Genomic DNA, 27,921 nt, shown 5'->3' on the forward strand with positions numbered 1-27,921 from the left:
TAACAGCTCCTCTAGGGATAGCGTCCAATTACAATGGAAAATTCCTTGGGAGTTACTGGGAAATTGAATTTACATATAAATTCTTCATGAATTTAAAGTAAAACCACCTGAAAAACCTTCTGTAACCGGGAAACAGTCAAAAAAAAAAAATCCAACCAATTACTAAAAAACAAAGATCAGATAATCACAATTTCCCCCACAGTATTAAAGGTGTGACAATTCATCGACCCCCGAAATACACACACCTCAGCCTACAGGCCTTGATCACTATCAGCCCCTCTGTGCCTTTAGGAACTCCAAATGGTCATTGGGGAAAACAGAAAAGCAAATGTCTTTCAAATACCTTGGATTATTTTCAATCCTACAAGGACCTGCACCTAGAAACGACCTAGAAACTAGAAAGTGTCAGCAGAGATTGTGTCGAGTAGACTTTCATCGAAGGCCTCATCGACATGACAGCCATCGGCACTGATCCTCAACGAACCCGTCTCCATACCGGTGTGACTCTGATCTTAAACCAGTTGGAACTGGATAGTATTCTGATTGTTCCAAACCAATCTTGACTTCTGACCTGTAATGCTACCTGCATCATAATAATACACTGTCCGTTCATTGGCCAGAGGAGAACTGGCCCCCGACTGAGCCTGGGTTCTCCCAAGGTTTTTTTCTCCATTCTGTCACCTGATGGAGTTTTGTTTCCTTGCCACTGTCACCTTTTTCCACCTTTGTTGCCATTGGCTTGGCTTGCTTAGTTGAGGACATAAAATTTAACATTTAATTTAATATTCAACAACAATATTGATCTGCCTGCATTGACATTATTATACAATAACTGAACTGAGCTGGACTATGTCATCACGGTTTACTCCAGAGTGGCTATATATATATATATATAGAGTGAACTAAATTAATTTAAAAAAATTAAAAACAAAAATGAAGCATCACTGAATTTACTTAAGCTGGATTATGACGCTATTTTCCTCTGGAAACAAACTTTTTTGCATTATTTTCCTGTTATCACTGTAAAGCTGCTTTTAAACAATCTGTATTGAAAAAGCCCAATAGAAATAAATGTGACTTGACTTGACTTGACTCTAATTAATGACCCTAACTAGGGGAGCAATATCAGCATGACCCTGAAAGTATGTATGAGGGTCAAGGCCTTTTACGTTGTATTTTACAAGACAGATTTATATTCTCTACCAAACCCAAAGGAATGGAGGCCTCAGTAAGTGGCCAATGGCATTCAACCTTATAACTTGAATTCTTATATTCAAGGGGCTCAGAAAAAAAAAAAAAAAAAAACTTAGGCCTTGCTGCTAGCTACTACACACGATGCTGTAATGGGCGGAGGCCTGAGCACACTGCTTTTTACTCTCAGGAGAGAAAGATCTGACAACGCCCATAAATATCTGCATGGGAGGCTTTTTGCATGGGTAGCCTGCTACCTCTGCTGCTATCTACCCTGTTACACCACTAGCATTTACACCTAATGCAAAAGGCGGGCATTGGCCAGAAATTTTCGTATCATAAGGCCAACCTGTTTTAGTGAAGAAGGGTCAAAATGGAGGACTTTAGAAATAATGACGCAGAGGCTCACGCTCGGCTCTCTAATTGGATGTCATACAACGGAAGAAAACATACAACAACAGCCTAGACTACCAGTTACGTTAGTGCAAGTAAATTCTGCATTTTACAATGCTAAAACTGCCTACATGCGCCGGAGTCAAGCTATTATTCGAGCGATCTGTGACAATTCCCGTGTGCAGCGGCGGTATCAACCGTACATGGAGCGGCGGTTTTGGGTTTAGCCGGGAAGAACCAGCGCATGGTGGGATAATTTTATCAATGAAGTTGTGGTTCCTGAGTTATGGTACGAAAACTTTCGAATGTCCAGATCGGCACTTATCAACCTGAGCGGAATCTGAGGAATAGTCAATCTGTTTCCTGTTTACACCGGCATGCGCATGTCCAGTGAATGGTGAATGGTCACGTGATCCACGTTTTCAGTCGTTTTAATGTGGACGGAGATCAATTCAAATACGCAGCTAAACGCTGGTGTGGACGGAGATTGTATTCGTTTTAATTCTCAGTTTCTAAACTAAAACGCAGTAGTGTGGATGGGGCCTAAATCAGAGGAGGCCTAAGGTTATGCATAGCCTACCTATGTATGGGAACTTCAGGGACCTATTTTTACTCCTATAAAAACCCTACCTAACACACCCCTTAAACTTTCTAACAGGGAACTGAGGTCTAATGTTCAACCGTACTAAAAACTCTCATAAAGGGAGGAGACCTACAGAGCTCAACCTGCTGCCCGTAGAGCGATGGCCTAAATGACATTCACAAAATGGATGCCTATCACCATAAAGAGCTCGAAAGAGCGCACTTACTACCAAACCCGACGCCAGACCTTCAGAAGGGTTCCAAATTGAAGGAATCACTCCTCACAGGTCCAACGCCTCAGGGCTGATGCAAGAAGCGCCTGGGGTGTAGGAAGTGTGCAGATTCGGACGGCAGTGTTATGCACAATTTCATGCAGCCGAACTTTCCCCTCACCGTCTTGACGGATGTGCCGAAAAGTTGTTTAGCCTTGTATTGCTTACGATGATTACAAAAAGCAAGTATATTAAATTATGGGTCGAAGATCATTTCCTTGGACAAGTGTGACTAAAGTTAAACAGACACTTTGTGAAAACAACTTAGAATATTTTGCAGCTTATGAAAATTAATGTTCTGCCAATAATAATGATGAAGATTATGATTGGGCTATTATGATTAAATCAGCCACTGGTGGACTGTAAAAGAATACAGAGAACTGCTTAATCAGTGGCTCTGTTTGCATTCCTGAATGGGACACACTGATTCAAGGGTGTGCAGTAAGTTGGAGCCGAGAGTGTTTTAATGGTGGTCATCAGGACCATTTAATATGTAACTGTAAATGCCCACCGAGAAGGTGTTTAAAATATGTTAAAATGACAACACATTTTTGGTAATAATATTGGTTTGAAAGTAGATCAGTGTTTAAATGACGACAGTGACATTTTTCGTCTGAGACATAAGAGATAAAAAGGTCAAAAGATTGAAGTCTTAAAGTGAATCCTTTTGAAGAAAATATCTATAATAGTAATTTCTATAATAGTAATTTTTATAAGTGAATTGATGAATACAGGTTGATGTAAAATTAATGACTCCAACAGATGTGAGTTGCAAAATATATCAAAGTAACTAAAATGATGATTGTGTTGTAATTAAACATTTTAAAAAGGTTTTAGATGATATAGAGAGACTAATCTCACAGATGATTTACAATAACTGCAAAAGTATCACAAGCAGAGAGTGCTTGCCTCGTCAAACTTATAGTGTGAATCCTAATTGGAGATTGATAAACTCCAAGAGAAAACTAAAGTCAAATATTAAACTATGGTTGAGAACTTGACAATTAAAATTGAGATTGAGAAATGTGAAACGTTATTGAGAACTAGAATAATTATTTTTATGTAAGAACAAATAAGCAGAAGCAGTACTGGATTAACAGTTGCTAAATGCTGATTAAACAAACAGCTTGAAAAGTTGACCATGAAAGAACTAGAAGCTGATGTTTTGCTTTCAAAAGATAAGGTTGTTATTGGCTGTAATGAAACAGTTTGCTTATCTGAATCTGATGTGTGCTGTGGCTGAAACTGCCAGTGCAACAGACTCAATATGAGTGGAAATTTGTAATGCCTAAATTTCCTGATGTGTGGGCAAAAGACAAATATAAATAATATGTTTATTTGAAACCGTATGTAATATCTGGCAAAGATGCCTTAAGCTGGGATAGAGTTAAAAGATGGTAGATAAAGTTAGACGTTCATGAGAGTGCAGTGTACCAGTCCCTCTCTCATTCAATGTCTCTCTCTCATTCAATGTCAGCTAAAAGCTGTTACCTGAGTCAATGTCATAAGTGATAAGCTATTTGTAGTGACATCTTTGATTAGGTTATTTTAGGACCAGTAACTTCTTTGTCTGATCTTAGTCCCCACCATGAAACGGGGGCGGGGCCGACGGAAATGTACACTGAATGTACGGTTGTGATGTAAATCCACTGAGTAGCTAGGTTGCTGCTTTTAAGATGGTTAATGGATTTAAGTGATTAAATACTGTTGTTATTAACCTGTCTCCCTGTGTTACAACTATTAGGCAGTCCAAATGGCCCTGGTGACTCTTGATTGTGTCTTTCCTGAGCTCCAGAGAACAACAGATTTTGTTGAAGGAAACTCTCAAAGATTCTGTGATGGGAAAAAGCGGTTACCAGTGGGCACGAGTGACCATCTCTATGACGGGTAAGACCTTCTTTGGCCAGACAGGGGGCAACCTAAGGCAGGGGGGTCACGTAAAGTCACTGGGCATCTCCTGAATGGAGGTGTGTTATGTGAGACAGGTATGAGAGTTGAGCAGGAGCTGTGAGGCCAGCAGCGTCCTTATACCGTTAAGGGGAGATGAAGCGGTGACGAGTTACTGCAGTCTGCCCCAGAAACAAAGCTCCTCTATACCACTCCCCAGAAACCGCATTAGTTGTATGGCTTGTTTTTCATTGTGACAAGCGTCTGAAAATATGCCAGGGGGGACAACACCCTGATGGAGGTTATAGATAAAGAGCTAACTGGAATGGGCTTTCGGGGTTCAGTCGGGGCCATGAAGTGATTCCCATTAGTTGTTGTGGAGACAGTAATAAAACTTTTTTTGATGTCGGTTGCCTTATGGGCAAGGAAAATCATAGTGTTGATTTTGAACTAATATGTCTATAACATAGTTTTAACTCTTGAAGGTCGTTAGACATGGTGGTGGCTAAAGATGAAGACAGCTTTTGGTTTAAGAAAAGTCTGGATAACAAAGGTGAATGGTCAAAGATTATTGTAACGAATTTAATATTACATTTTATATAAGTTACAGTCTTAGAAATTTATTTATAGTGAGAGAGACTGCTTGAGCGGAGGAAGGGATGGTAACTGTGTCTGTCTTTCTGTCATCGGCCTGCTATAGCAAGCTGAAGCAAAATAATGATAATGAAACAAAACAACCCAGCTGACCTCGTTAAATTCTAATGAATAATGAACAGGCATGCTTTGAAACTGGTTAAGAGACCATGTAAAATTAGGTAGAAGCCACAGGAAAATGGGAAGTTTAAAATCTTATTTAAAATTTAAATCTTTTAGCAATAATATAAAGAAAAATGAACATTGAAAATGAACAGTTAACATATGTGTGTCTAGTATGAGTGTGTGTGATGGTGACAGCACTTTATGTCTTGTATGTATTAGTTTGGGGTACTATTATTTCCTGATTTTGAGGATATTGTGTCATTAACCTCTGGAATTAGTGTTTTATCATTACAGATGGGTTAAGTGAAATGACCAACTTTAAAAAAGTTGACAATTCTAAGTCAATCTGATGAAAAGACAATGCAGAACATGGGACGAGCTTTAATTGGAGTGGTTCTCCAGCTCTGTCTGCTATTGGTAATTATGAATGCTTTTGTCATTTATGATATTGAACTGAATTACTCTCTGGATTAGTATTTTATATAAATTGGAATTTTAAAGAAGATTGCCGTCTGGGGTAAAACTCTTGTCTAAATTCAACTGAGGGTCTAAATTTAAATAGACAACTAGGTGGGATCATAAGGACAAACGTAGGAAAAAAAAAATATATATATATATATAGACTTGACGGCAGAGAGACAAAGTGACACATTGGCTAAGTCACTATCCAAATTATCCAGAGTGAGCTCCCTCATTTTTATTGAAAGGCCGGAGGGCGAACAAAGGAGGAGTGAATATAACTTCTAAAAAGAAAAGGTTTTATTTCTCAATCCATTAAATGTATGTATGACATTAGATGTCTAAGAAAACTACAATTTAATAAAGGTAAAAAGAGAAAGCAGCTATATGGCTGTGGGCTGGGATCTGAGTAACATAATATTTTGGTTTCTGTAAAACTGTAAAGATAAGTGGAACTGAGACAAATACTGTGAGAAGTAGTTATAATGAAAAATAAAGTTGTAGTTAATGATAAGAAAACAAGAGTATTGAAGAATTAATAAAATACCATGATTTCCCTAACGAGGGAACTTTAAGTGTCACTAGGCTGACAGTGGTGAGAGACTCGGATGCAGAAGGAACTGGCATGTAGGGCAAGATGGAAGAAATATAGTAGAAAAAAAATGTATGTTATGAAAATACAATTTCTGATAGAATTTATGGAAGTCAAATTAAGTTTAAATGGTATGGAAAAGTGAGTTTCAAAATAAAAATAATAAGACGTATGATTGACAGGGATTCAAGTGATATAAGGATAAGGAATGAACAAAAGCTTTATTAAGCAGAATGGGGAACGATCCTATATTTTAGTGGTAAAATAATGACTGAAATGATGATGTGAATTTGTTTTATTTTATTTCTATTTTTGAAACAAACAAAAAAAGGGTATAAGATGTTATACAATTAAAATGGTACATGCTATGTGACTGTAAACTGAAGGATGATTTCAGTAAAGACTTAAAGTGCTTACATCGATTATTATGGGCCTTAATTATTAATATTTTATTTGTTTGTTGTTTATTTTTAGTTAGACAACCATTGTGTTTTGAACCTAAAGGGTCTATAAAAGGGGTAGTGAAAATAATGGATTAACCATCCAACTTTGTTTATAATAAAAGGATTTGGAAATCATAATTTTATTTAAAAAAAGTAATTAAAAAAAAAAACCTAGTGCTTATATTCTGGTATTCATGATTATAGACAATGTCTTTATTTAGGATCTGAGTAGTGACTGTGGATCTAGCCCATGCTAGGAATACAGCAATAGTGCTTGCTTATTTAGCCTGGCTTCCAGAGAATAAATATGTACTTGTTTCGTAATCAGTTATGGGTTTTATAAAAATTTTAACCTGACTGATAAACTGAGGAAGAATGACATTGATGTCCTGTTGTGAGTGGAAGGTGGGAGAGCCTCTTAATGGGGACTGGAATTTTTAGTATCCAGCATGTCCGTGACGAGGTGAAGAGACAAGTGTGACCCGTCAGGGGAGCATGCGTCACCACTCCTCCCTTCCGTAGTGACCTCACTGGTTAGACCAGACGTGGCGGTATTGGACCACACATTGGTCTAAAACGGGGGACTGAAGGGTTGGTCAAAATCCCTTGCCTCTTCAAATACATCTATAATCATATCCTTTGGAATGCTTATATACTTCCTTTATAAAAATCAATAATCAAATATATTCATTATCACATAATAATTTTTATATTCTTTGGTCTTGTGAAATTATATTGTCTTAAATGCATGTGATGTAAGTAACCAGTTTCTTTTAGGTGCATTCCAATCTTACTTTGAGATTGCACGCAGTACACGCAGGACACGAAGGCCACGTAACCCACAAGGCCGTTTGTCTCTTTCTCTGGTATCAGTAGAGGGTCCTAAAGGCAGCGTGGACACATATGATTCTTCGCTGGACATATGGTCAAGCTATATTGAGCGTTACTATATCGAACTTTAATTGTTGTATTAAAATCTATTCTTTCCAGTATATTTCCTTCCTTCGGAGTAAATGCCAGTGATCTGTTTTTCTCCCAAATTAGTGAATGTTTTAGCATTATGTTTTGGTATTCTTAACTGATAATAAGGAGCTCAGACTCTCTTCAGCCTTGATGGGAGCTGTTATTTGCTAGTGTCTGTTATGTGTGTGTGTGTGCGTATGACATTCTATGTAGGTTCTGGACGTTCGGACCAGACACCCCGGCGCCCTTCTCTAACCTGCGAGGCCACCACAGACCTAAATCTAATGAGTGGACGACAACTATCTTGACTAATGGCGATAGGCAACCCTATCTCCTCACATGTGTTAAATTGTGTAAGCTCTTAATGTTTCTTAGCCAATGAGAATCATTCAACCTGTAAGCTATGACGTAGCTTAGACCTTGGAAATGGTATAACTGCTGTGATCTTTGTAACTGTAGGCGGGGCGGCCTACGAACTCCTGTGCGAGTATTGAAGCTGACTTCTGCTGATGAAACTGCAAACTATCTTCAGTAAATATTTTCTTTAATTTTTTATAATTCTGACTCTGGGTCTTCATTCTTCATATCTGGTCCTGGGTCTTTAACTGTACACCCCTTACAGTTGTGACAAACTTTTGAAAGATGATCAGGAAAATTAAAAATGGATGGGGTCGTTCCTTGCCGTAAATAGATGGTCTGTCCAGTCCTGTCAAAATCCGAAAATGACAGCTGCACAGTAAGGTGCGGTCTTTTGGCTCGAAGCCCTCAGTCCTGAGTGCATGACTGACTTCTCTGTTTATCACTTGGGAATCTACAAACAAAACAAATCCATAAGTCCATAGTATTTTTAGTGTACTTCAAGGGACATAGCCTAATGGGAGCAGAGTAAAGGGCCTGGCTGAAAAGGTTTGTTGCCGGTTATTTGTTGTTGTAAACCGTATCTGTTTTTTCCCGTTTTTTTTTCCCGTCACGTCTTAACTCATCAGATACAATTGGGGTAAACAGCCAGAACCAGTATGTTTGGATAAACTTGTTCAGGTGGACGTTTTAACTTAAAGGTATAGCGGAGGATCTTTCCGAATTTTAGAGAAGACCCGCCCTCTCCATTTTTTTTTTTAAAATGCACATGTGCCTATTAAACGTGTTGAGTGACCGAGGACTCAAGACATGATATGCAATGGAGAAGTAGCTTGTTGCATTCGTGTAATAAATACTATGGTGAACACATTGTAATTATCGAAAATGAACACACAAGGTTTTAGAATATCTCAGCGTGATACCATTTACCATTTGGTCACAAGGCTACTTTAGACAAATTGAGATGTTTAACGTGTCTACGCGGTGCATGACTTGTGCCAAGGCTAGCATCGCTAATCATAGCTTACATTAACTTTTACTAGCTGTGATTTTAAATGGATTTCTCCAAATAGCATGACAAACTTTACCTGTCTAGTAACGTTAGAATCTTCGTGACTGCGGCATCAGTGGGAAGCCCAACCTGAGCTTTTAGCGCATGCCAGCGTGTGAAATATTCACCCAAAATCACTCTGGTCTTGTTTCTATATTCTGCGGCCTTTCTCTTCTTATCATACACTTTGTATACATTTTTTCTCTTTCGACCCTCAGCCATTTTCAAAGGAATGGCTGAAACCGTAACTCATCACACATAATACACCTGAAAGTGCGCATGCGCAGAAGGGACGAGCACTTACGACGGCCTTACGTAAACATAGCACCAGAATGATTGACACTTAGGTGGACCAATAGTATAGGCTACCCACCCGGAAAAAGAAAATCCTCCGCTATACCTTTAAGACTCATCTCCATTAGCCAAGAATGCTGACTGAAGTTAGTGTAGCATGCAAGCTGAAAATATAAGGGGAGACTGAACTCGGCCACACAGCGCCAGTCAGAGAAACTATTGAAAAGAAACCAAAACAACTGTCCACATTTCCAACATCGTACAATAATATGGAATTACTTTTGTGCCAATAATAATGAAAGTAACTTTTCAAGAAACTAATGAAAATATAAATTGAAACTGAAAAAAATATCTTTGAAACTGAAAAAGAATAAATCGCGGGCACATTTTTTTACTTCGTTCTTAATACACGGCATGTTTTGCTAACTATTTCTCATATTTCTTTCGCTAATCTGAACTTACAAATGCGCTTCCAGAATTTTCAGTTACGCTTCTGAAGTTTTCGTTTACGCTCCCTGAATTTTCGTTCGCAGTTCTGACACATATCTCTCGTGGGGGCGGGGCTAGTAGCAGTGTGTTCTCATTGGCTTCTGAGTTTTTGATTGACAGCTTCGTGACCTGGAAGTGAAGACGTCAGTGTTGTGTTTACATGTTTGAATGTGAGCGTCTGTAAGCGCAGCTTTCTATTTCATTTTACTGATATTAAGTTTGTGTATTTATTTGCTGGTACACTATATTGTTGAGATGATTTCTTATAGAAGGAATAGTAGCCTACAGACGAATGATATCATTATCATTAGTCATCGTCACTATCAGGATACTGGATACTCGTGGTAAGTCTTTTTTTTCTTTTTATATATACAATACTAATACTGTTTATAATACAGTACTTGCTTTTTAAGGTGGTGAGGCATTTTAGAGCTCAGTGAGCCCATAACATTATACAGTGTTGTCTTGATTCAACTGTTAGCCCAATCATTACATGACTTGTTTATCTACATACGATTATGTCTTTGATTAGATCATAGTTGCTTAGATTAGATAATATTCCCCCCAGCCACCCCAAACAACATTGGGCTAGAGTACTGTACAGTATCTGTACTGTGTAGCCTACAGTACAAAAAGTACTGTATCAGACAATGACCGATACCATTGGACCAGAGCGCTGTCAATCACTGCCTGATTCAACTTTGGCAATGTAAAGCCTTTTTTTACCATGCCAATAAAGCTATTTAAACCTGAATTTCTCAATTTCTGATGAATTTGTGATGCAGAGTTTTTGAACTCATACCACGTCTCTGTTCATGATATGTAAACACACAATTATTTTGAAGTATCACCCTGGTCACAATATTTATTCTGATTACTTTTGTGTGATAAAGATGACTGATAAAGCTATTATATGTAGCTAGTATGAGTAACAAAATGCTTTTTCTGTGTCCATATTTGACTAATAATAATGCAAAAATGTTCACTTCAAATTAACATTTCTGAGAAAAATGTTTAATCTTTAATACTCTTTAATAATAAATATATGTCCAAATTCAAAACTTAATACATGCAAGTAATTATGACTGAAAACATCCAGCAACTAGGGAATACACAGCCATGGATATATGTTTATATATAGGGCTATAACAGCCATCTACTGGTTACACAACAGTATTACAGATGATAAATGGTGCATGACTCAGATGTAAATATTTAGTACTGTAAAATCCCTTAAAACATTTATATAATTTGTTTGAAATAAATATTTTAAGTCTTCAACTTGTTACTGTATGTGGGAGTTCAAATCAGTTTGTATTGATTATAATATGTTTCCTTTCTCATTTTCCAGGGAGTTGAGCAACTTTTCCATAAACAAACTTCTGATGCTGACACAGAGGATGGAGTGATAGTACCAGAGATACACTGTCCACATCAGACAATAATCTTACTTTGTTCAGACACATCACATTTGAATGACTGGGATCTTGATCTTCAGACACCTGATTTATTTTGTTTTTATAAAATAGAAATATTTTAATTTCCTCTAGATCAAAACAAACACAGTTCACAAGTACACAAGAGGTTGCACTTGATTTATATTAGTTTATGCTGATCATGGATTAGCATACCAACAGCATATGAATGTTAAGGGGATAGTTCACCCAAATATACAATTCTCACTTATTTTACTCACCCTCATGCTGTCCCAGATGCATTTTACTTTCTTTCTACAGATAAACACGAATTAAGATTTTAAGGAAAGTAATCCATCTCTGCGAGTCCTAAAGATGCTTTAAAAACCACACACAGTGACCGTGATGTCCATGCGACCTCAGTGGATGAATCAATGCCTTCTGGAGTGAAACAATAGGCTAGACAAGAAAAATACTAATAATGTAAATTGTAAACCGTTTAAAACTATTAAAAGTCACTTCCGACCAACTATCATATGTACATGAATTACAATCCACTTGTATTATATGGACTCACAGAGATGGATTATTTCCTTAAAAATCTTTGTTTATGTTTATGTGAAGAAAGAAAGTCATATACATCTGGGATGGCATGAAGTGAGTAAATGATGAGAGAATTCTCATTTTTTGGCCGGACTATCCTTGTACCCACCCAGTCACTGCTTTGTTACTTTTACTATAACAGGAACTGTTCAAAGGATCATAGCATCATTTAAAATGTATATGAATTTTAAATATGTATTCTGTATTTGTAATTGTGCATTTTGTATAGTAATGTATATCATGATAATACTGTGCATTACATATATAGTATGCAGGTAATGTTTTGTGGATTCTGGTCTTTCCTGTCACAACATTATTGCATCCAAGACTTTCACTTTGATACTTGTGTATATGCCGTATTGACAATAAAGAATGTACATTTATTTGAATTCATATTTGTAATTACTTTCATTTAACTGGTTGTATAAATCACAATTGAAACTGTTGCTGATTGTTAAAATTTTAATTTTAAATTTTAAATGTTAGAAGATAATATTAACTAAATTAAATAACTAAATAAAATTATCAGCATGATAAAAAACATTCTTTGTGTGACATATGTAATGAAATGCCCTTTGAGGTCTGTACCATTTGACAACAGGCCACGATTGTAATTTTTATATTGTTTAAATTCCTCTTATGTAAGTGATCATTAATGTTGATGGTGTAAATGCATATGCTGACAATGAGTAATGTGATGGACATGGTTGCCAACCTTGATTACCTGGTTGAAGTGAAACTTTCTTCTTGACGGCTGAATATCACACACTATGCTAGTATTATTTTTAAATTGTAACAGCTCAACCTAACCAGAGCCTAACATGCAAAAGAATCATCAGGAATAAACAAATATTCTCCGAAAACATTGGACACTAAACAATATTTTCAGTATTATACAGTAGGCCTATTTTAATGTACAATTACACCTGAATAGTGAATAGACTCAATAGATCTCTTGCACTCCTAAAAGTTTCTGTCGACAAAGTAGTAGCAGCAGGTAAATACAGATAAAATTAAAAAACAAACATAACTTAATATCAGTAAAATTAAATAGAAACCTGCGCTTACAGACGCTCACATTCAAACATGTAAACACAACACTGACGTCTTCACTTCCAAGTCACGAAGCTGTCAATCAAAAACTCAGTAGCCAATGAGAACACACTGCTACTAGCCCCGCCCCCACGAGAGATATGTGTCAGAACTGCGAACGAAAACTCAGGGAGCGTAAACGAAAACTTCAGAAGCGTAACTGAAAATTCTGGAAGCGCTTTTGTAAGTTCAGATCAGCGAACGAAATATGAGAAATAGTTAGCAAAACATGCCGTGTATTAAGAACGAAGTAAGAAAATGTGCCCGCGATTTATTCTTTTTCAGTTTCAAAGATATTTTTTTCAGTTTAAATTTATATTTTCATCAGTTTCTTGAAAAGTTACGTTCATTATTATTGGCACAAAAGTAATTCCATACAATAACCTTACATTGATATAAATACATTCTGTTCATTGTCGGTTTTCCTAACTGTCAAAAACTAATGGGTAACTAGCTAGCTAACTAGTATGGATTAGCTGCGGTCGTTAACCAAGGACTGAAACAAACCAACATAACCAGAAATATAATTTCGTATCATTCAATATCATAAAACACATTCTCACTTGTGAAATGTAATCCCTTGCTGTCTGGTTTTTAGATTCCGTTTGTATGAACATCCATATGCAGCACAAAAGTCCGGCATCATCCATGAATTCGAAGTACAGGCGGAGATAGCAGCCGCGTTACCTAGCTACTTCCTATGACAAGACCCCTGTTCCAAGATGGTGGCGGTTTTGACGCATGCTTAGAACCCAAAGGCGACATCTCGCTGTCCGATGAAAGCCGCGTATGTCCATTTTGACGATTTTGAGATTTTTCGACGGATAGAATGTCCAGGTTAATTTCCGTATACAGTATGCTTCATGTTATCTAAATGACCAATGAAAAGTTGTGAAATCATGTCATCTGATTTTCACGTATATCCATTTGGTGTCAAGGCGGTCAATCACGCCGCGTATCTCCCACCCTGTGGAGGCATCTCGCCGGTCTCGTGAAGTTTCATCTTGAAGAGCAACATGCAGGTTGGACACCCCACATAGCATAGTGTATGTTGATGATAGAACAACTAGATTTTCTTAACTGGAGTAATATATATTTAGCCATTAAAGATATTTTGAGATAAATTGTGATAAAATAACTTCCGCGTCTGTAAAGCACTAACCGGAAGTGACGATCGGCGAGGGAGTCTGGTCAAATTCAAGCTCAGATTACAATGGGTGCGAATGAAGAAACCGAGTTCTCCGATGTGGACGAACATGCTTATGATGGCCCACAGGCCTATAATTATGAGCCTCCTAGGCGAGATAGTAGTCAGGGGGAGATCAGGGGGAGGAACAATGGGCAGAGGAGAGAAGTAGAGTTGTGGTGTCAAGAAAACCAGTGGCGAATAGGGCAAGTTACTTGGTGAGTTCATGTAAGTTAGCACCGTGGCTAACGCTGGTTCATCTACTGTATGGCTAGTACCTTGGTGTTTTGCAATAAATCTGCTTTAGCAAACATACGTTCGACCTTGTTCTTGATTAAACATCCATTTAGATTGTCTTAATTTAAGCCAGCAACGTTTTGTCTTCTCATATTCTACGCTGACAGTGATTATGCAGTCCATCCAAGCTGGTTAGCACTATCTACATTAAGATAATCTAAATACCATGCCATAACAACAAATTAATAATGACAATACCTAAGCTACAATAGCAACAGTCTAATGGCGCTTTTCCACTGCATGGTACGGCTCAGTACGGTTCTGCTCCCTTCGCTTTTCCACTGCGTGGTACGACTCAGCTTTAGCTCGGTTTGCTTTTCAACTGCAGCTAGTGATACCATTTAAAGTGAGCCGTACCGTACCATGCAGTGGAAAAGCGCCTTAACATTCATATCTGTATAAAACTCCAGTCCGCGGTTTTGCCTGCAGGAGAGGGGCAGATTAGGAAGAGAGGCAAGGGTCTCCCTGATGGCTTTTTGTTGGCTAGGTGCTTGTGCGGACATTGTGAGTCTATGGCGTCGGCGGTGTAAACTTTGACGGTGGACTTGATTCCATCGAGTGCACCGAGGGAACAGCATCAGTAATCAGCATCACGTGGTCCTTACTCCGAAATCCCATCCGAGACTCCATCAAATCTCCAGGTCGGTAATTCTCCGGAGTGAAATGTGCGCAACAAACGACCGAGTGTGTGGTAACAGACGCGGCAGTGAAGTCTGCTCTCTTCACCTGCACAAAACGCACCCAAGACCGAAAAGCCTTGTTTTTCCTAGAAGGAAAATTATGGACACGATGTCCTGACAGGCTGGAATTCGTGCAATAGCACAAACACAACACTTTACCATTATGGCTTCTCTAAAACTTTATGTCTCTCAATACTGCTCTAACTACACCAACACCCAACAATGAGAAAGCTGACCGCAAGCTCTTTTATTTACCTCGGCCTACGTCATATGATGCGTTGCTATAAAGGCGTATTCCAGAGCCTACTACATTTTAATCAAAATTTCAATACCAAATGAGATTTCATTAGTAATTTCTACATATGTGTTTTTAAAATACCTCTGCAGACAATTTAAAGTATTGATTCAGAAATAAATTCAACCTGCATGTTGCTCTTTAAGCGTCTCTGGAAGCTCAACATTGGATAGCCGAATAACACTGTGAGGTAAAGTATCAGCAAACGTTTGTTTTTGACAACTGTTCACAAGTTTATTATATATTCACAAAATTATGGTAGGACTGTGCAAACAAAGTATCAGTCTAGCATTGCCATGTCAGTGTATTGATTCATTGTCCCTTCATAGTTTGCAAGAGACAAATTAACTGAGCGTATTTAATAAACTGAGACGTAGGCTATTTAATAAACTGAGCATAGCTAGTCCTTATCTGTCAATATGAAACGCGACTTGGTCATTCTAATTAATGATCGGAAGAACGCGTATCGACCACCGTTACTGTATAATATGCACGTATGTCCATTTAAACTTGATTTTGGTCAAATGTGGATTATATCATTACACTGGCAAGAATATGGTTACATTTAAAGATGCCGTACCAAGTATGCAACACTATGTTCAACTGCTTTTGAAATTACGGTGTTTTTTTCACTTCCTGAAAAGTAACCGTTTTGGACATACGTGAGTTTCATCGGGCAGCGACTGTATATTATATAAATACGCTTATTTCAAGCAGCCGTTATTTTGAAATCGAAAGCGAGGCTTCGGTGGGAAGAAAACCGGAAGTGTCGCCTTTAATCATAGGAGAGTCGCGAATGCGATGGCAATTTGTTGTGTTTAATGTAGAAATTAGTTATTCTAAAAAAGTTATTCTCAGTGAAATTCATTTATATATATATATATTTTTTTTTTTTCAGAAAGTAAAAAAATAAGCAGGAACGAACTATATCTACGTATCCTATATTGGATATTAACATCCAATAGTGTAAATCGCGGCAGCAGCTTCAGGTTGGTAGTCCAAGGCTTTGTTGTTTATTTCTGTCTATTTCCGGTTTATTTGTTGTTTATTTTCTTTACTTCCGGCGTTCTTCCCACCGGAGCCTCGCTTTTGATTTCAAAATAACGGCTGCGTGAAATTAGCGTATGGAGTCTAATGAGCATCTCCAACTGTCAAAATTTTAATTTAGACAGTTGAAGTTTGAATAGTCGTGGCTCAATCATAATAATCATTTTCTCTTCACATAGTTTCCGATGAAAGCTCAGAACCTTCCCTAGTGAAAAAATATGCTTTATTGTATTTGAAATATATTCCCTTTTTCAATAGTACATTGCAAATATAGTAACACAAATTGTACTCTCTTCATATATATTAAAAGTATATTAGCATCACGTTTTTACCTATTTTCACAATACAAATTTTAACAAACTTTAAAATAATTGCAGCTACTTAAGTACATTTTCTAAAAATATATTTTAGAAAAATATACTTGTCAGTGAAAATTCAGTTTATATTTTAAAAGTGTATTTATTTGCACTTTATTAAAAATATATTTTATGTATATTTTAACTATGCCTGAAATGATCATTGTAACAATGCAAATACATTATAGTATACAATAGTATTTTGTACAAAGTTTAGCTCAGTCTTATTTGTATATTAATGTGCATGAAGACAAAGTGAAGACAAAGTGTGCAATTTGTTGTGTTAACTTCTAGTCTGCTCCGACAGCCTTGTGGGTAAGTGCTCTGACATATCGCGTCATTTGCTTCAGGAGACTGATTTTGAGTCCCGACTTGTGTCCCTTTCCAGATCCCGTCCCCCGTCTCTCTATACATCACTTTCTGTCTAGCTACTGTGTCCTATCCTAATAAAAGGCCAAAAATATTTAAATACACTTGTGGTATATTGCTTGTATGTTTCAAAGACACTCGTAATGAATTTGTAATGCACTTGTAACACAAATAAAGTACACTTTAATATCACTAATCAAGCATGTAATTAATCTCTACACAGGCATAAACTTAAAGTATACTAAGTATACTTGAAATCGGTAACTTATGACACTTATACACTTATGATTTACTACAATTTAATTACAACTAAAATATACTTTGTACAAAATTAGTTGTTTCAAAATAGCACGCTATAAGTTAACTAATCATTGACACTTGAAATAGGCCTATTCTAAATTAGTCTGGCTGCAAATACTTAGCTTTTTTTTTTCACCAGGGTCTGGTGTTCACTTTTTCCCGCTCTAGAGCCAATCAATGCTGAAACCAAAAATGTCAGAAACCACTTCCGAACCCGCTACTGCCAAAGCGCCCGAGAAGAAGTCCGCTGTGAAAGCCAGGAAAACAGGTCCAGGCTTTGGTGAGCTGTGTACGCATCCAAGGAGAAGAGCGGCGTGTCCCTCGCCGTGCTGAAGAAAGCGCTCACTGTCGGGGGCTACGACGTGGAGAAGAACAACTCCCACGTCAAGATCGCCATCAAGAGTCTAGTGACTAAAGGTCAAAGGTCAAAAGGACCGGTGCCTCTGGCTCATTCAAGCTCATCAGCTACTCCTAAAGCGAAGAAGCCCGCGGCCAAGAAACCGGCCACCAAAGCCACTCAAGGGCAACAAAGAGCTCCTAGAAGACAAAGAAACCAGCAGTAGCTAAGAAAGCAGCCACGAGCCCTAAAAAAGACAAAGACTGCTAAAGCTAAAGCCGCCAAGCCTAAAAAGGAAGCGCCCAAAAAGAAATAAAGTCCAGTGTTTGTTCCTCAACGGCTCTTTTAAGAGCCACTCACTAACTCTGCATAAGAGCAAAAGCCGTATATTAATGATTTCTGTTAATTTCGAAAGCAAATAGCTTTCCCTAGCTAACCCTAACCCTAAGTCAAAACACACTGTTTTTAAGAAAAAAATCAATTAAACCATCATTTATATATGAGAAATGTATTGTAAATGGCCAAAAAAGCTGAAAAGGGTTCAGACAGTGATACCAGTGTAAATGTGATGTTGTACAACACAATACAGACAGGGTATATCCACACATTATGCTGGAAAATTGTGATGATACAAACAATACGAGCAGTGATTAAAAAAAATTCCAATATTACAATAGAAAAATAATACTGTACAGTATCATAAGGTCAATGTGCCCAGAATATACAGTGTGTGAAAGGTGTTGTAATGTTGGTTGTAACCGCGCACATCAATTTTAGTAGTTATTTAAATTGTATATAACAAACATTTCATTTTAACTGTCTTGAAGTTCATAAAAAAACGTGTGCATAATAATCCCCCTGAGAAAGGAGGTTAAGCTTTGGAGGGAAGTTCACTGATTGGTTTGAATCTTTACAGACTCTAAACCAATGAGCGACTGGCACTCTCGTTTAAATTCAGCATTTGGAAACACAATAACTGCAATCTACCACTGTTTTTACTGTTAAGGTTGTAATAATTAATTTAAACGATGAGTGGAAGAGGCAAAACCGGCGGTAAAGCCCGAGCGAAGGCTAAGACTCGCTCCTCTAGGGCGGGACTGCAGTTCCCCGTCGGCCGTGTTCACAGGCTTCTGCGCAAAGGAAACTACGCCGAGCGCGTCGGTGCCGGAGCTCCTGTTTATCTGGCGGCTGTGCTCGAGTACCTCACCGCTGAGATCCTGGAGTTGGCTGGAAACGCCGCTCGGGATAACAAGAAAACTCGCATCATCCCCCGTCACCTGCAGTTGGCGGTGCGCAACGACGAGGAACTCAACAAACTTCTGGGCCGAGTGACCATCGCTCAGGGCGGTGTGCTGCCCAACATCCAGGCCGTGCTGCTGCCCAAGAAGACCGAGAAACCCGCCAAATCCAAATAAACCGATTGAAGACTGGGTTATTAAAACAACGGCTCTTTTAAGAGCCACCCATTTTATCTTACAACGAGCGTTTTTCTTTGTCTACAAACCCTATACATAATTGGTTGAATAAAAAAATGAACCATCAAATCTGTGAAGATGCATGACTTGTCTTCATCGATGATTATAGGTGTAACAGTAGTTGTGCGTATGCTTGTTATAAGCACATGATGATCCCCTAACGTGTTTACTACCCAACCCATTTCACCTAATATTAAAATTAATTGTCTACCAAGACGTGCTAGTTGCATATAACGTTAATGAAAATAAATTATCTGAAAAAGAAAAAAAAGAAATTGGTTATCAATGTCACATACCAATGTTTTACGAGACGGCTTTTATACAGACTACAATGTGACTTTGTTGTAATCCAAAATCTGCACAACTACTGGGAATTAAGGTGAGTATTTCAGAGCACATAAATAAAACAATAAGTATAAAGACCAGGGAGGTTATGTACACTATTTGATGAGCAAAGTAGTCAACGGAACGAAGCAGCTCGAGCGGGAAACCCTCCGCTTGTTTGAAAAGAGGATACGCGCAGTCATTGGCTGGCACTCATGCGCAGTCATCACGTCTTAGCCAATCACAAGGCCTGTATCCTCGCGACACAATGAGCTCGAGGCGCTACAATGCTTTAAAAGCCAGCGTGTAACACAGGGCAGAATTTCCAGCGCACGAAGAACAGAGAGAGAAAGACCGCTGTAATGGCAAGAACTAAGCAGACTGCTCGTAAATCCACCGGTGGTAAAGCCCCGAGGAAGCAGCTCGCTACTAAAGCAGCCCGTAAGAGCGCTCCGGCCACCGGCGGCGTCAAGAAGCCTCACCGCTACCGGCCCGGGACCGTGGCTCTGCGGGAGATCCGTCGCTATCAGAAGTCCACCGAGCTGCTGATCCGCAAACTGCCCTTCCAGCGGCTGGTGAGAGAAATCGCTCAGGACTTCAAGACGGACCTGCGCTTCCAGAGCTCCGCTGTCATGGCTCTGCAGGAGTCCAGCGAGGCTTATTTGGTCGGTCTGTTTGAGGACACCAATCTGTGCGCCATCCACGCCAAGAGGGTCACCATCATGCCCAAAGATATTCAGCTGGCCCGCCGCATCCGCGGAGAGCGCGCTTAAACCCGCGTCTGATTCATCCCACAACGGCTCTTTTAAGAGCCACATCAATTATACTGAATGTGTAATTTCCAAAGTAATGCGGAATATAGCTATTATTAAGCATCAGGGTACTAAGCTGCATGACATTTTTTTTCTTTAACTTCCAGGTTTGAATAATCAGAGACCGCATATAGAGCTGCACACACACGGCTCAGGCTGGAGAAGGCTCCTAGGTTAAGGTTCTGTATTAGACTAAAAATACATGGTCTGATTATTTATTGATATTCACTAGTTAACTAACTTGACTGTAGGTTATAATGGGATAACTTTCACTTCATGTTCATTTTGTAACAAAAACTCAGTTTGGATGTTCGATGCCAAATATACTTTTAATTTTAATATTCCAAAATTGACCTTACATTTAAAAAAAAGTGCAAAATGTACTTCTCATTCCAAAAGACACAGGTAACACTTCACAATAAGTTTTAATTCGTTCACATTCTTTAAAGGGATAATTAAAAATTCTGTCATTTACTTACTTTCTAATTGTTCTGACTAATCATGTATAGAATCCTTCATTCTGTTGAACACTATTTTAAAGAATGATGGTTGCCAATCCGTTTCTAGTCCCATTGCTTTTTTCATACTATGGAAGTATGTAATGTAATATATATAATAATGTTTTTGAGCCAGTTATTTATATTTTCTGCTATAGTGTCAGTAGGAAATATATATATTTTTTCCATTTCCAAACATATATATATATATATATATATATATATATATATACATGTATATATATGAACATATAGGGTGGTTTATATAATTGTGTGTATACATATGTATCTTTTACACAAAATCATAAAATTATATCATAATTATAAATAAACATATGTGTATGTGTGTGTGTGCGTGCGTATACATATATGTATATATTTTACACAAAATAAACAATAGTAATGAAGTGTCCGAAGTAATTGATTTTTCAAAATGCTCATTAAAATTACCAAAAACTTGTAAAACTTAGGAAACACATTTGGATGAACAATTAATTAAAATAATAATAATAATAATAATAATAATTTATATGTATTTTCTAGTCTAAAATGAACGCCCTTGGCAGCATGTGTCCTAACATTTGCTAATGTCTCCACTCTCTTGTTGCCAAAAATGTCAAGCGCATGGCTAATAGATTTTAGTTTTGTCATATGTCATATATAATGCTAAACTATATATTTTTTTGTTGAATATTATTATTATATTTTAAATCTATCTATCTTTACTTCACTTTTTTATTGTGCTATTTGTTTATTTCAGTTTATAATGAAGTTTATAATAATTACCTTCCAATATCCTATAATTTATGTCATTTTGCCATCATTTTATTTGATTATTTGTGACACAGTGCTGCACATGAATGTTATTTTGTCCCTTTTGCAACTGAGCTAGACAATGTTTACTTCTTTGTTAATGGAATAAAACACTGATTTCAATTATTTAACCCAGTCTTTAAACTAATTGCTGGAGGTTTGTCATTTGTTTAATGCATTAACACCATAGACCTATACTTCCCTGTGTTCTACTAATGGTCACATTTGTCACCAGATATTAAACAATTTTTCATGGACTTTAAAAAAAAAAGTTTTTACATAATTAACATTGATTGTTTAATATCCCTACAAATTCCCTACAAATGGGATTAAATGGGTAAATAATTTAACTTTGATATTGTACTATGTCGTCTTGTGTCCCACTCGGTTAATTTGGTGAATTTGTAGAAAATCACTTTTCATTATCAGCCACTACTACTGTAAAATATATGATATTTGTTAAATACATTTTATGAAACTTGAATTTTAATATCAAACAAAGGTCAAAGATGGGATTCAATCACATGTGTTATAGCTATATTTTGGGGGAGGGGTGTGTATCATGTGACGTGGTGCTGGTTTCTGTCAGGTCCTGTAAGCAAATGTAAAAGTCTTACTTCTGTTGACATACACACACTGCATCTGTTCGTTGTCTTTCATTGGTTGCGGTCGACTGAAGTAATCAGAGCTAAACATGTCTGGAAGAGGCAAAGGCGGTAAAGGACTCGGGAAAGGAGGCGCTAAGCGTCATCGTAAGGTTTTGCGCGATAATATCCAAGGAATCACCAAACCCGCCATTCGTCGCCTGGCTCGCCGCGGCGGTGTCAAGCGCATCTCCGGTCTGATCTACGAGGAGACCCGCGGAGTGTTGAAGGTGTTTCTGGAGAACGTGATCCGGGATGCCGTCACCTACACCGAGCACGCCAAGAGAAAGACCGTCACCGCCATGGATGTTGTGTACGCGCTGAAGAGACAGGGACGCACCCTGTACGGCTTCGGGGGATAAACGCCTGAAACCAGGAGAAACTATAAACCCAACGGCTCTTTTAAGAGCCACACACACTGCCGCTTAAAGAGTCAATGTTTTTACCATATTAAACATATATTTATTTTTAAGACGCTTTGTTTACTGAATCCAGGATGAACTTGATCAAATGACTTTTCGCAGTAATATACCGAAAGAGTATGAACTATTTTGTTTTCTTTAACAAATAACCTCTAAAAATTAAAACATTTGTTTTTGTGTTAGACATATTAATCAATTGAACGAATCCTGTTTTACGAAGCAAAAAACCAATTAAGTCAAAATAGTACCCCGGTTTACAGAAGTGAAGGTGTAGAACATGTTATATATTGAACACAAGTAAATTACCTTATATTTACTTTTTCTGTCATTAAACATCTCAACAATAGTTTCATGAAGATACACTGTTTGTTTTTTCCTCCCAAACTCCCTCAGTTGATTTATAAGGGGTTAAAAAGTTACTCGATGATTCATAATATTAGAACCGCTTAACATTATTTCTCAAACATAGAATAAAGGAGCGGGAAACGGAAAAACTGAAACTTGGAGATGGTGCTCGATGCAGAGCCAAATGGGAGGAGCTAGAGCTCGAGCTCCCCCTTTTCTGGAGCTCCAGCTCCACCTCGCCAGAGCTCTAGCTCACCCTCGCTGAATCTAGTGGACAGAACATGACGCGCAATCAAGCCTGTTAATGTTAGTGCGAGTTTCACCCGTGATGAAAGGACAAGTTTGTTTTGATGCGCAAGATGCTGGCAAACATAATATTGTATTTTTCTCTAATATTTGTCATGATTATGATAAATTATAAAATTATTTATCGTTTCGGTGACAAACGCGTAAACACTTAATAAGAACATTGCTCACACTATGTGTGCGTGTTTCTAAAAACTGTTGAAACTTTGTATCTATGTATTATTTTCACTTTATTACGAGGAACAGTTTAATTGTTTTCCTCACTTTTAAAGCCGCTTTGGACAAAAGCGTCTGCTATATGATTATGTAGGCTAAATTACTGGACTTAAAAGGCAATGTGAAAGCTTACTATCTGTGCACCCGTTTATTTTTTTGTCCACCGCAGTATTTGTGTGAATTAATCTAAATCATCTGATTAATTCATGAAATAAAAAATAATAAGACTAAGTTACCTAATCTGCCCTTTTTGTACCTAAATGTAAAAGCATAGGCTACTCGAACAGGCCAGTTGTAATTTTTTTTATATTGTAAATTAAAATGGAATATTGACTGTAATATTGGATAGACTCAACCTTCATGTGATAGGCTCTGCATTAAGCTATTTTAATGAAATGGAAACAAGCAGTCCAGTACTCTTAAACTTTTTACTTAATTTTTTACTTCAGCAATAATCGGCCAAGGGTCTTCTTTAAAATGATACCAAACTTAAGTCTGTGCTCCCAAGCTTCACATTTCTATGACAGTTTTTAAACACGGACAATTTTGGCCTCTGTGTACCTGTGTAACTTTTTTTAATTGATGCAAAAGGGTTAAAGAGACCAATACTGTTGATGGTCGCTGTTATTTGTTTAAGTTCATCCTATTAAGATAATTACAATTGTTTTTTTGTTGGTTGACAAAAACATTGACTCTTTAAGCGGCAGTGTGTGTGGCTCTTAAAAGAGCCGTTGGGTTTATAGTTTCTCCTGGTTTCAGGCGTTTATCCCCCGAAGCCGTACAGGGTGCGTCCCTGTCTCTTCAGCGCGTACACAACATCCATGGCGGTGACGGTCTTTCTCTTGGCGTGCTCGGTGTAGGTGACGGCATCCCGGATCACGTTCTCCAGAAACACCTTCAACACTCCGCGGGTCTCCTCGTAGATCAGACCGGAGATGCGCTTTACACCGCCGCGACGAGCCAGGCGACGAATGGCGGGTTTGGTGATTCCCTGGATATTATCGCGCAAAACTTTACGATGACGCTTGGCGCCTCCTTTCCCGAGTCCTTTACCGCCTTTGCCTCTTCCAGACATGTTTAGCTCTGATTACTTCAGTCGACCTCAACCAATGAAGGACAACGAACAGATGCAGTGTGTGTATGTCAACAGAAGTAAGACTTTTACATTTGCTTACAGGACCTGACAGAAACCAGCACCACGTCACATGATATACACCCCTCCCCCAAAATATAGCTAGAGCACATGTGATTGAAACCCATCCCTGACCTTTGTTTAACATTAAAATTCAAGTTTCATAAAATGCATTTAACAAATTTCATACAGTAGTACTGGCTGATAATGAAAAGTGGTTTTCTACAAGTTCACCAAATTAACCGAAGTGGGACACAAGTTAAATTATTTACCCATTTAATCCCTATTATTTATTTTTTTTAAAGTCCATGAAACATTGATTTAATGTCTGGTGACAAATGTGACCATTAGTAGAACACAGGGAAGTATAGGTCTATGGTGTTAATGCATTAAAAAGAATGTCAAACCTCCAGCAATTAGTTTAAAGACTGGGTTAAATAATTGAAATCAGTGTTTTATTCCATTAACAAAGAAGTAAACATTGTCTGGTTCAGTTTCAAAAGTGAACAAATAGCATTCCTATGCAGCAGTATGTCACAAAAAAATCAAATAAAATGATGACAAAATTACATAAATTACAGGGAATTGGAAGGAAATTATTATTCACTTTATTATAAACTGAAATAAATAAAAAGCACAACAAATAAGTAAAGTAAAGAAATATATAGATAGATAGATAGATAGATAGATAGATAGATAGATAGATAGATAGATAGATAGATAAGTAAATAAATGCATATGGTCACATGACCAAACTACCCAATCATGTTAGACGTGCCCTGAACTCATATAGACATCTTAACCCTCTATGTTGTATTTATAAATGCAGAAAATTGCATTTAAAATACAATAATAATATTCAACCAAAAAAAAAAAAAAAAAAAAAAAGATTTTGACAACAAGGATGTGAAGGAGACATTAGCACATGTTAGGACACATGCTGTCACGGGGGTTAATTTTAGACTAGAAAATACATATACATTATTTTTTTTTTTTTAATTGTCCATTCAAATATTTTTTCAAAAGTTTTTGGTCATTTTTTAATTGCACATTTTGTAAAATCAATGACTCAAAGACCAAAAATATGAGTCTTATCAAAAGCCCTTTAATAAATTAACAGGTTAGGATTACGTGAACTAGCTTACTATAGCTAGCTAAGTATAAACAAAAAGATATTCACATTGAGGTTACTTGAATTTTTTAAGTTAAATGTAAGGATTAGTGTACTCAATCATTTCAAGTTAAGAACAAGTAAAATGTATGAGTACAAAATTGAAATCTGTCAGTTGCTACTTAAAAATTTGAATTTCTTTACTTAATAAATTTCAGGCAACTGATTGCCTTACATTTTTTGAGTTTTACACAAGCCTGTAATTTCCCAGTAAATCTAAAGACTTTTAGCAGGTTTGGTGTGTTTGATTGGGGTCTGAGCTGAACTCTGCAGGATGCTTGACAACCCATGTTCTGCCCTTCATACATTGATTGTCAATTTTGTGAATGAACCTTTCTTACCCAGATCTGGCAAAATGTTTCAAATTGTGCTAAATAACAGCAGGAACAACATATGACTGAATATGCTGAAAAAGAATATCAAGACAATGTTATTAGAGATTGTTATTAGCAGCTTATGGCTTCTTTTACTGAAGAAAAGTAACAATAATATACTTTAAACAAAATCTAAATGTCCATCATCATGAAACAGAGAACATTTGAACCAAGTCATATGACGCTTTATAACCTGCATATATTGACCTCGGACACTTTGGTTTGATACCGTTTATTTTTATTTTCTGTAAAATATATACGCATGTATACACACGCACACTCATATACTCTCTCTCTCACAGATATATATATATATATATATATATATATGTATATACACACATATATATATATACACACATCACACACAAAAAATCACAGACACTGTATATATATATATATATATGTGTGTGTGTGTGTCTGATTTAAAAAATGTATAGATATACACGCATATATATATCCTACTGACTCACTATAGAGTCAGTAAAATAAGTACATTTATGTACATATTACATTATACTTCCATAGTATGAAAAAAGGCAATGGGACCAAAAACAGATTGGAATTCTTTAAAATACCTTTTTTTGTGTTCAACAGAATGAAAAAATCCATACATGATTAGTCAGAACAACTTGAAAGTGAGTAAATGACAGAATTTTTTTCAATTTTGGGCAAACTATCCCTTTAAATAATATTGTTAACAAGATAATAATGTTAACAAATTAAACCTTATTGTAAAGTGTTACCAGTGTGTTTAAAATAAAAGGTATAACGTTGGTTGGCATCCAAAACTAGTATTTGGTACAAAAACAACAAGTGAAATGTTATCCCATAATAACCTACAGTCAAAAAAACAAACAAAAAAAACGTGGCACTACTTACCGACATTGTTTAAAATGAATATCAATAAATAATCAGACCATGCATTTTTAGTCTAATACAGACTTACTCTAGTCTAAACCACAAGGTTCGCCTCCACATCCTGCCTAAGCTGTGTGTGTGTTTAGCTCGATATGCGATATCATAATTATTCAAACCCGGATATCATGCGGCGTAGAACCCTGATCCTTAATATTTGTTACGTTTAACATTACTTGAAATTCCCTCATTTAGTTTAAACTTAAGTGGCTCTAAAAAGAGCCGTTGTGGGATGAATCAGACGCGGGTTTAAGCGCGCTCTCCGCGGATGCGGCGGGCCAGCTGAATATCTTTGGGCATGATGGTGACCCTCTTGGCGTGGATGGCGCACAGATTGGTGTCCTCAAACAGACCGACCAAATATGCCTCGCTGGACTCCTGCAGGGCCATGACAGCGGAGCTCTGGAAGCGCAGGTCCGTCTTGAAGTCCTGAGCGATTTCTCTCACCAGCCGCTGGAAGGGCAGTTTGCGGATCAGCAGCTCGGTGGACTTCTGATAGCGACGGATCTCCCGCAGAGCTACGGTCCCGGGCCGGTAGCGGTGAGGCTTCTTGACGCCGCCGGTGGCCGGAGCGCTCTTGCGGGCGGCTTTAGTAGCGAGCTGCTTCCTCGGGGCTTTACCACCGGTGGATTTACGAGCAGTCTGCTTGGTTCTTGCCATTGCTGCGGTCTTTTTCTCTCTGTCCTGCTTGCGCTGGAAGTTCTGCCTTGTGTTACACGCTGGGTTTTAAAGCATTGTAGCGCCTCGAGCTCATTGTGTCGCG

General features: G+C 37.6%; 6 protein-coding genes across 6 annotated transcripts in view; 4 read left to right on the top strand and 2 right to left on the bottom strand.

Moving 5' to 3' along the window:
- Nucleotides 1–18,028, top strand: part of LOC143721241 (histone H1-like) — a 63,790-nt gene extending 45,762 nt beyond the window's left edge. The window contains exon 2 of the mRNA XM_077211526.1: nt 18,005–18,028. Coding sequence (XP_077067641.1) covers nt 18,005–18,025 — 21 coding nt within the window. The 3' untranslated portion in view covers nt 18,026–18,028. The remainder of the gene's footprint in view (nt 1–18,004) is intronic.
- Nucleotides 18,029–18,706: 678 nt separating this feature from the next.
- Nucleotides 18,707–19,173, top strand: LOC143721245 (histone H2A-like). Its single transcript, XM_077211532.1, has one exon. It carries the CDS (start codon nt 18,738–18,740, stop codon nt 19,122–19,124), a length of 387 nt encoding a protein of 128 aa, XP_077067647.1. The 5' UTR covers nt 18,707–18,737; the 3' UTR covers nt 19,125–19,173.
- A 697-nt stretch (nt 19,174–19,870) lies between these two features.
- LOC143721243 (histone H3-like) lies at nt 19,871–20,329 on the top strand. Its single transcript, XM_077211529.1, has one exon. It carries the CDS (start codon nt 19,871–19,873, stop codon nt 20,279–20,281), a length of 411 nt encoding a protein of 136 aa, XP_077067644.1. The 3' UTR covers nt 20,282–20,329.
- A 1,995-nt stretch (nt 20,330–22,324) lies between these two features.
- LOC143721291 (histone H4) lies at nt 22,325–22,636 on the top strand. The gene has a single exon (XM_077211579.1). It carries the CDS (start codon nt 22,325–22,327, stop codon nt 22,634–22,636), a length of 312 nt encoding a protein of 103 aa, XP_077067694.1.
- A 1,690-nt stretch (nt 22,637–24,326) lies between these two features.
- On the bottom strand, nt 24,327–24,638 carry LOC143721292 (histone H4). Its single transcript, XM_077211580.1, has one exon. It carries the CDS (start codon nt 24,636–24,638, stop codon nt 24,327–24,329), a length of 312 nt encoding a protein of 103 aa, XP_077067695.1.
- A 2,715-nt stretch (nt 24,639–27,353) lies between these two features.
- Nucleotides 27,354–27,858, bottom strand: LOC143720487 (histone H3-like). The gene has a single exon (XM_077209950.1). The coding sequence runs from the start codon at nt 27,816–27,818 to the stop codon at nt 27,408–27,410; it is 411 nt and encodes a 136-aa protein (XP_077066065.1). The 5' UTR covers nt 27,819–27,858; the 3' UTR covers nt 27,354–27,407.
- Nucleotides 27,859–27,921: the final 63 nt, after the last annotated feature.

The sequence above is a fragment of the Siphateles boraxobius genome, unplaced genomic scaffold (assembly GCF_051911475.1).
Source record: "Siphateles boraxobius isolate OS27281-9 unplaced genomic scaffold, OSU_SipBor_1 65, whole genome shotgun sequence".
Classification (NCBI taxonomy): domain Eukaryota; kingdom Metazoa; phylum Chordata; class Actinopteri; order Cypriniformes; family Leuciscidae; genus Siphateles; species Siphateles boraxobius.

Bases quoted from the DNA above. Each gene is read 5' to 3' on its own strand.
- LOC143721245 (XM_077211532.1), top strand. From the start codon at position 18,738: ATGAGTGGAAGAGGCAAAACCGGCGGTAAAGCCCGAGCGAAGGCTAAG.
- LOC143721243 (XM_077211529.1), top strand. From the start codon at position 19,871: ATGGCAAGAACTAAGCAGACTGCTCGTAAATCCACCGGTGGTAAAGCC.
- LOC143721291 (XM_077211579.1), top strand. From the start codon at position 22,325: ATGTCTGGAAGAGGCAAAGGCGGTAAAGGACTCGGGAAAGGAGGCGCT.
- LOC143721292 (XM_077211580.1), bottom strand. From the start codon at position 24,638: ATGTCTGGAAGAGGCAAAGGCGGTAAAGGACTCGGGAAAGGAGGCGCC.
- LOC143720487 (XM_077209950.1), bottom strand. From the start codon at position 27,818: ATGGCAAGAACCAAGCAGACTGCTCGTAAATCCACCGGTGGTAAAGCC.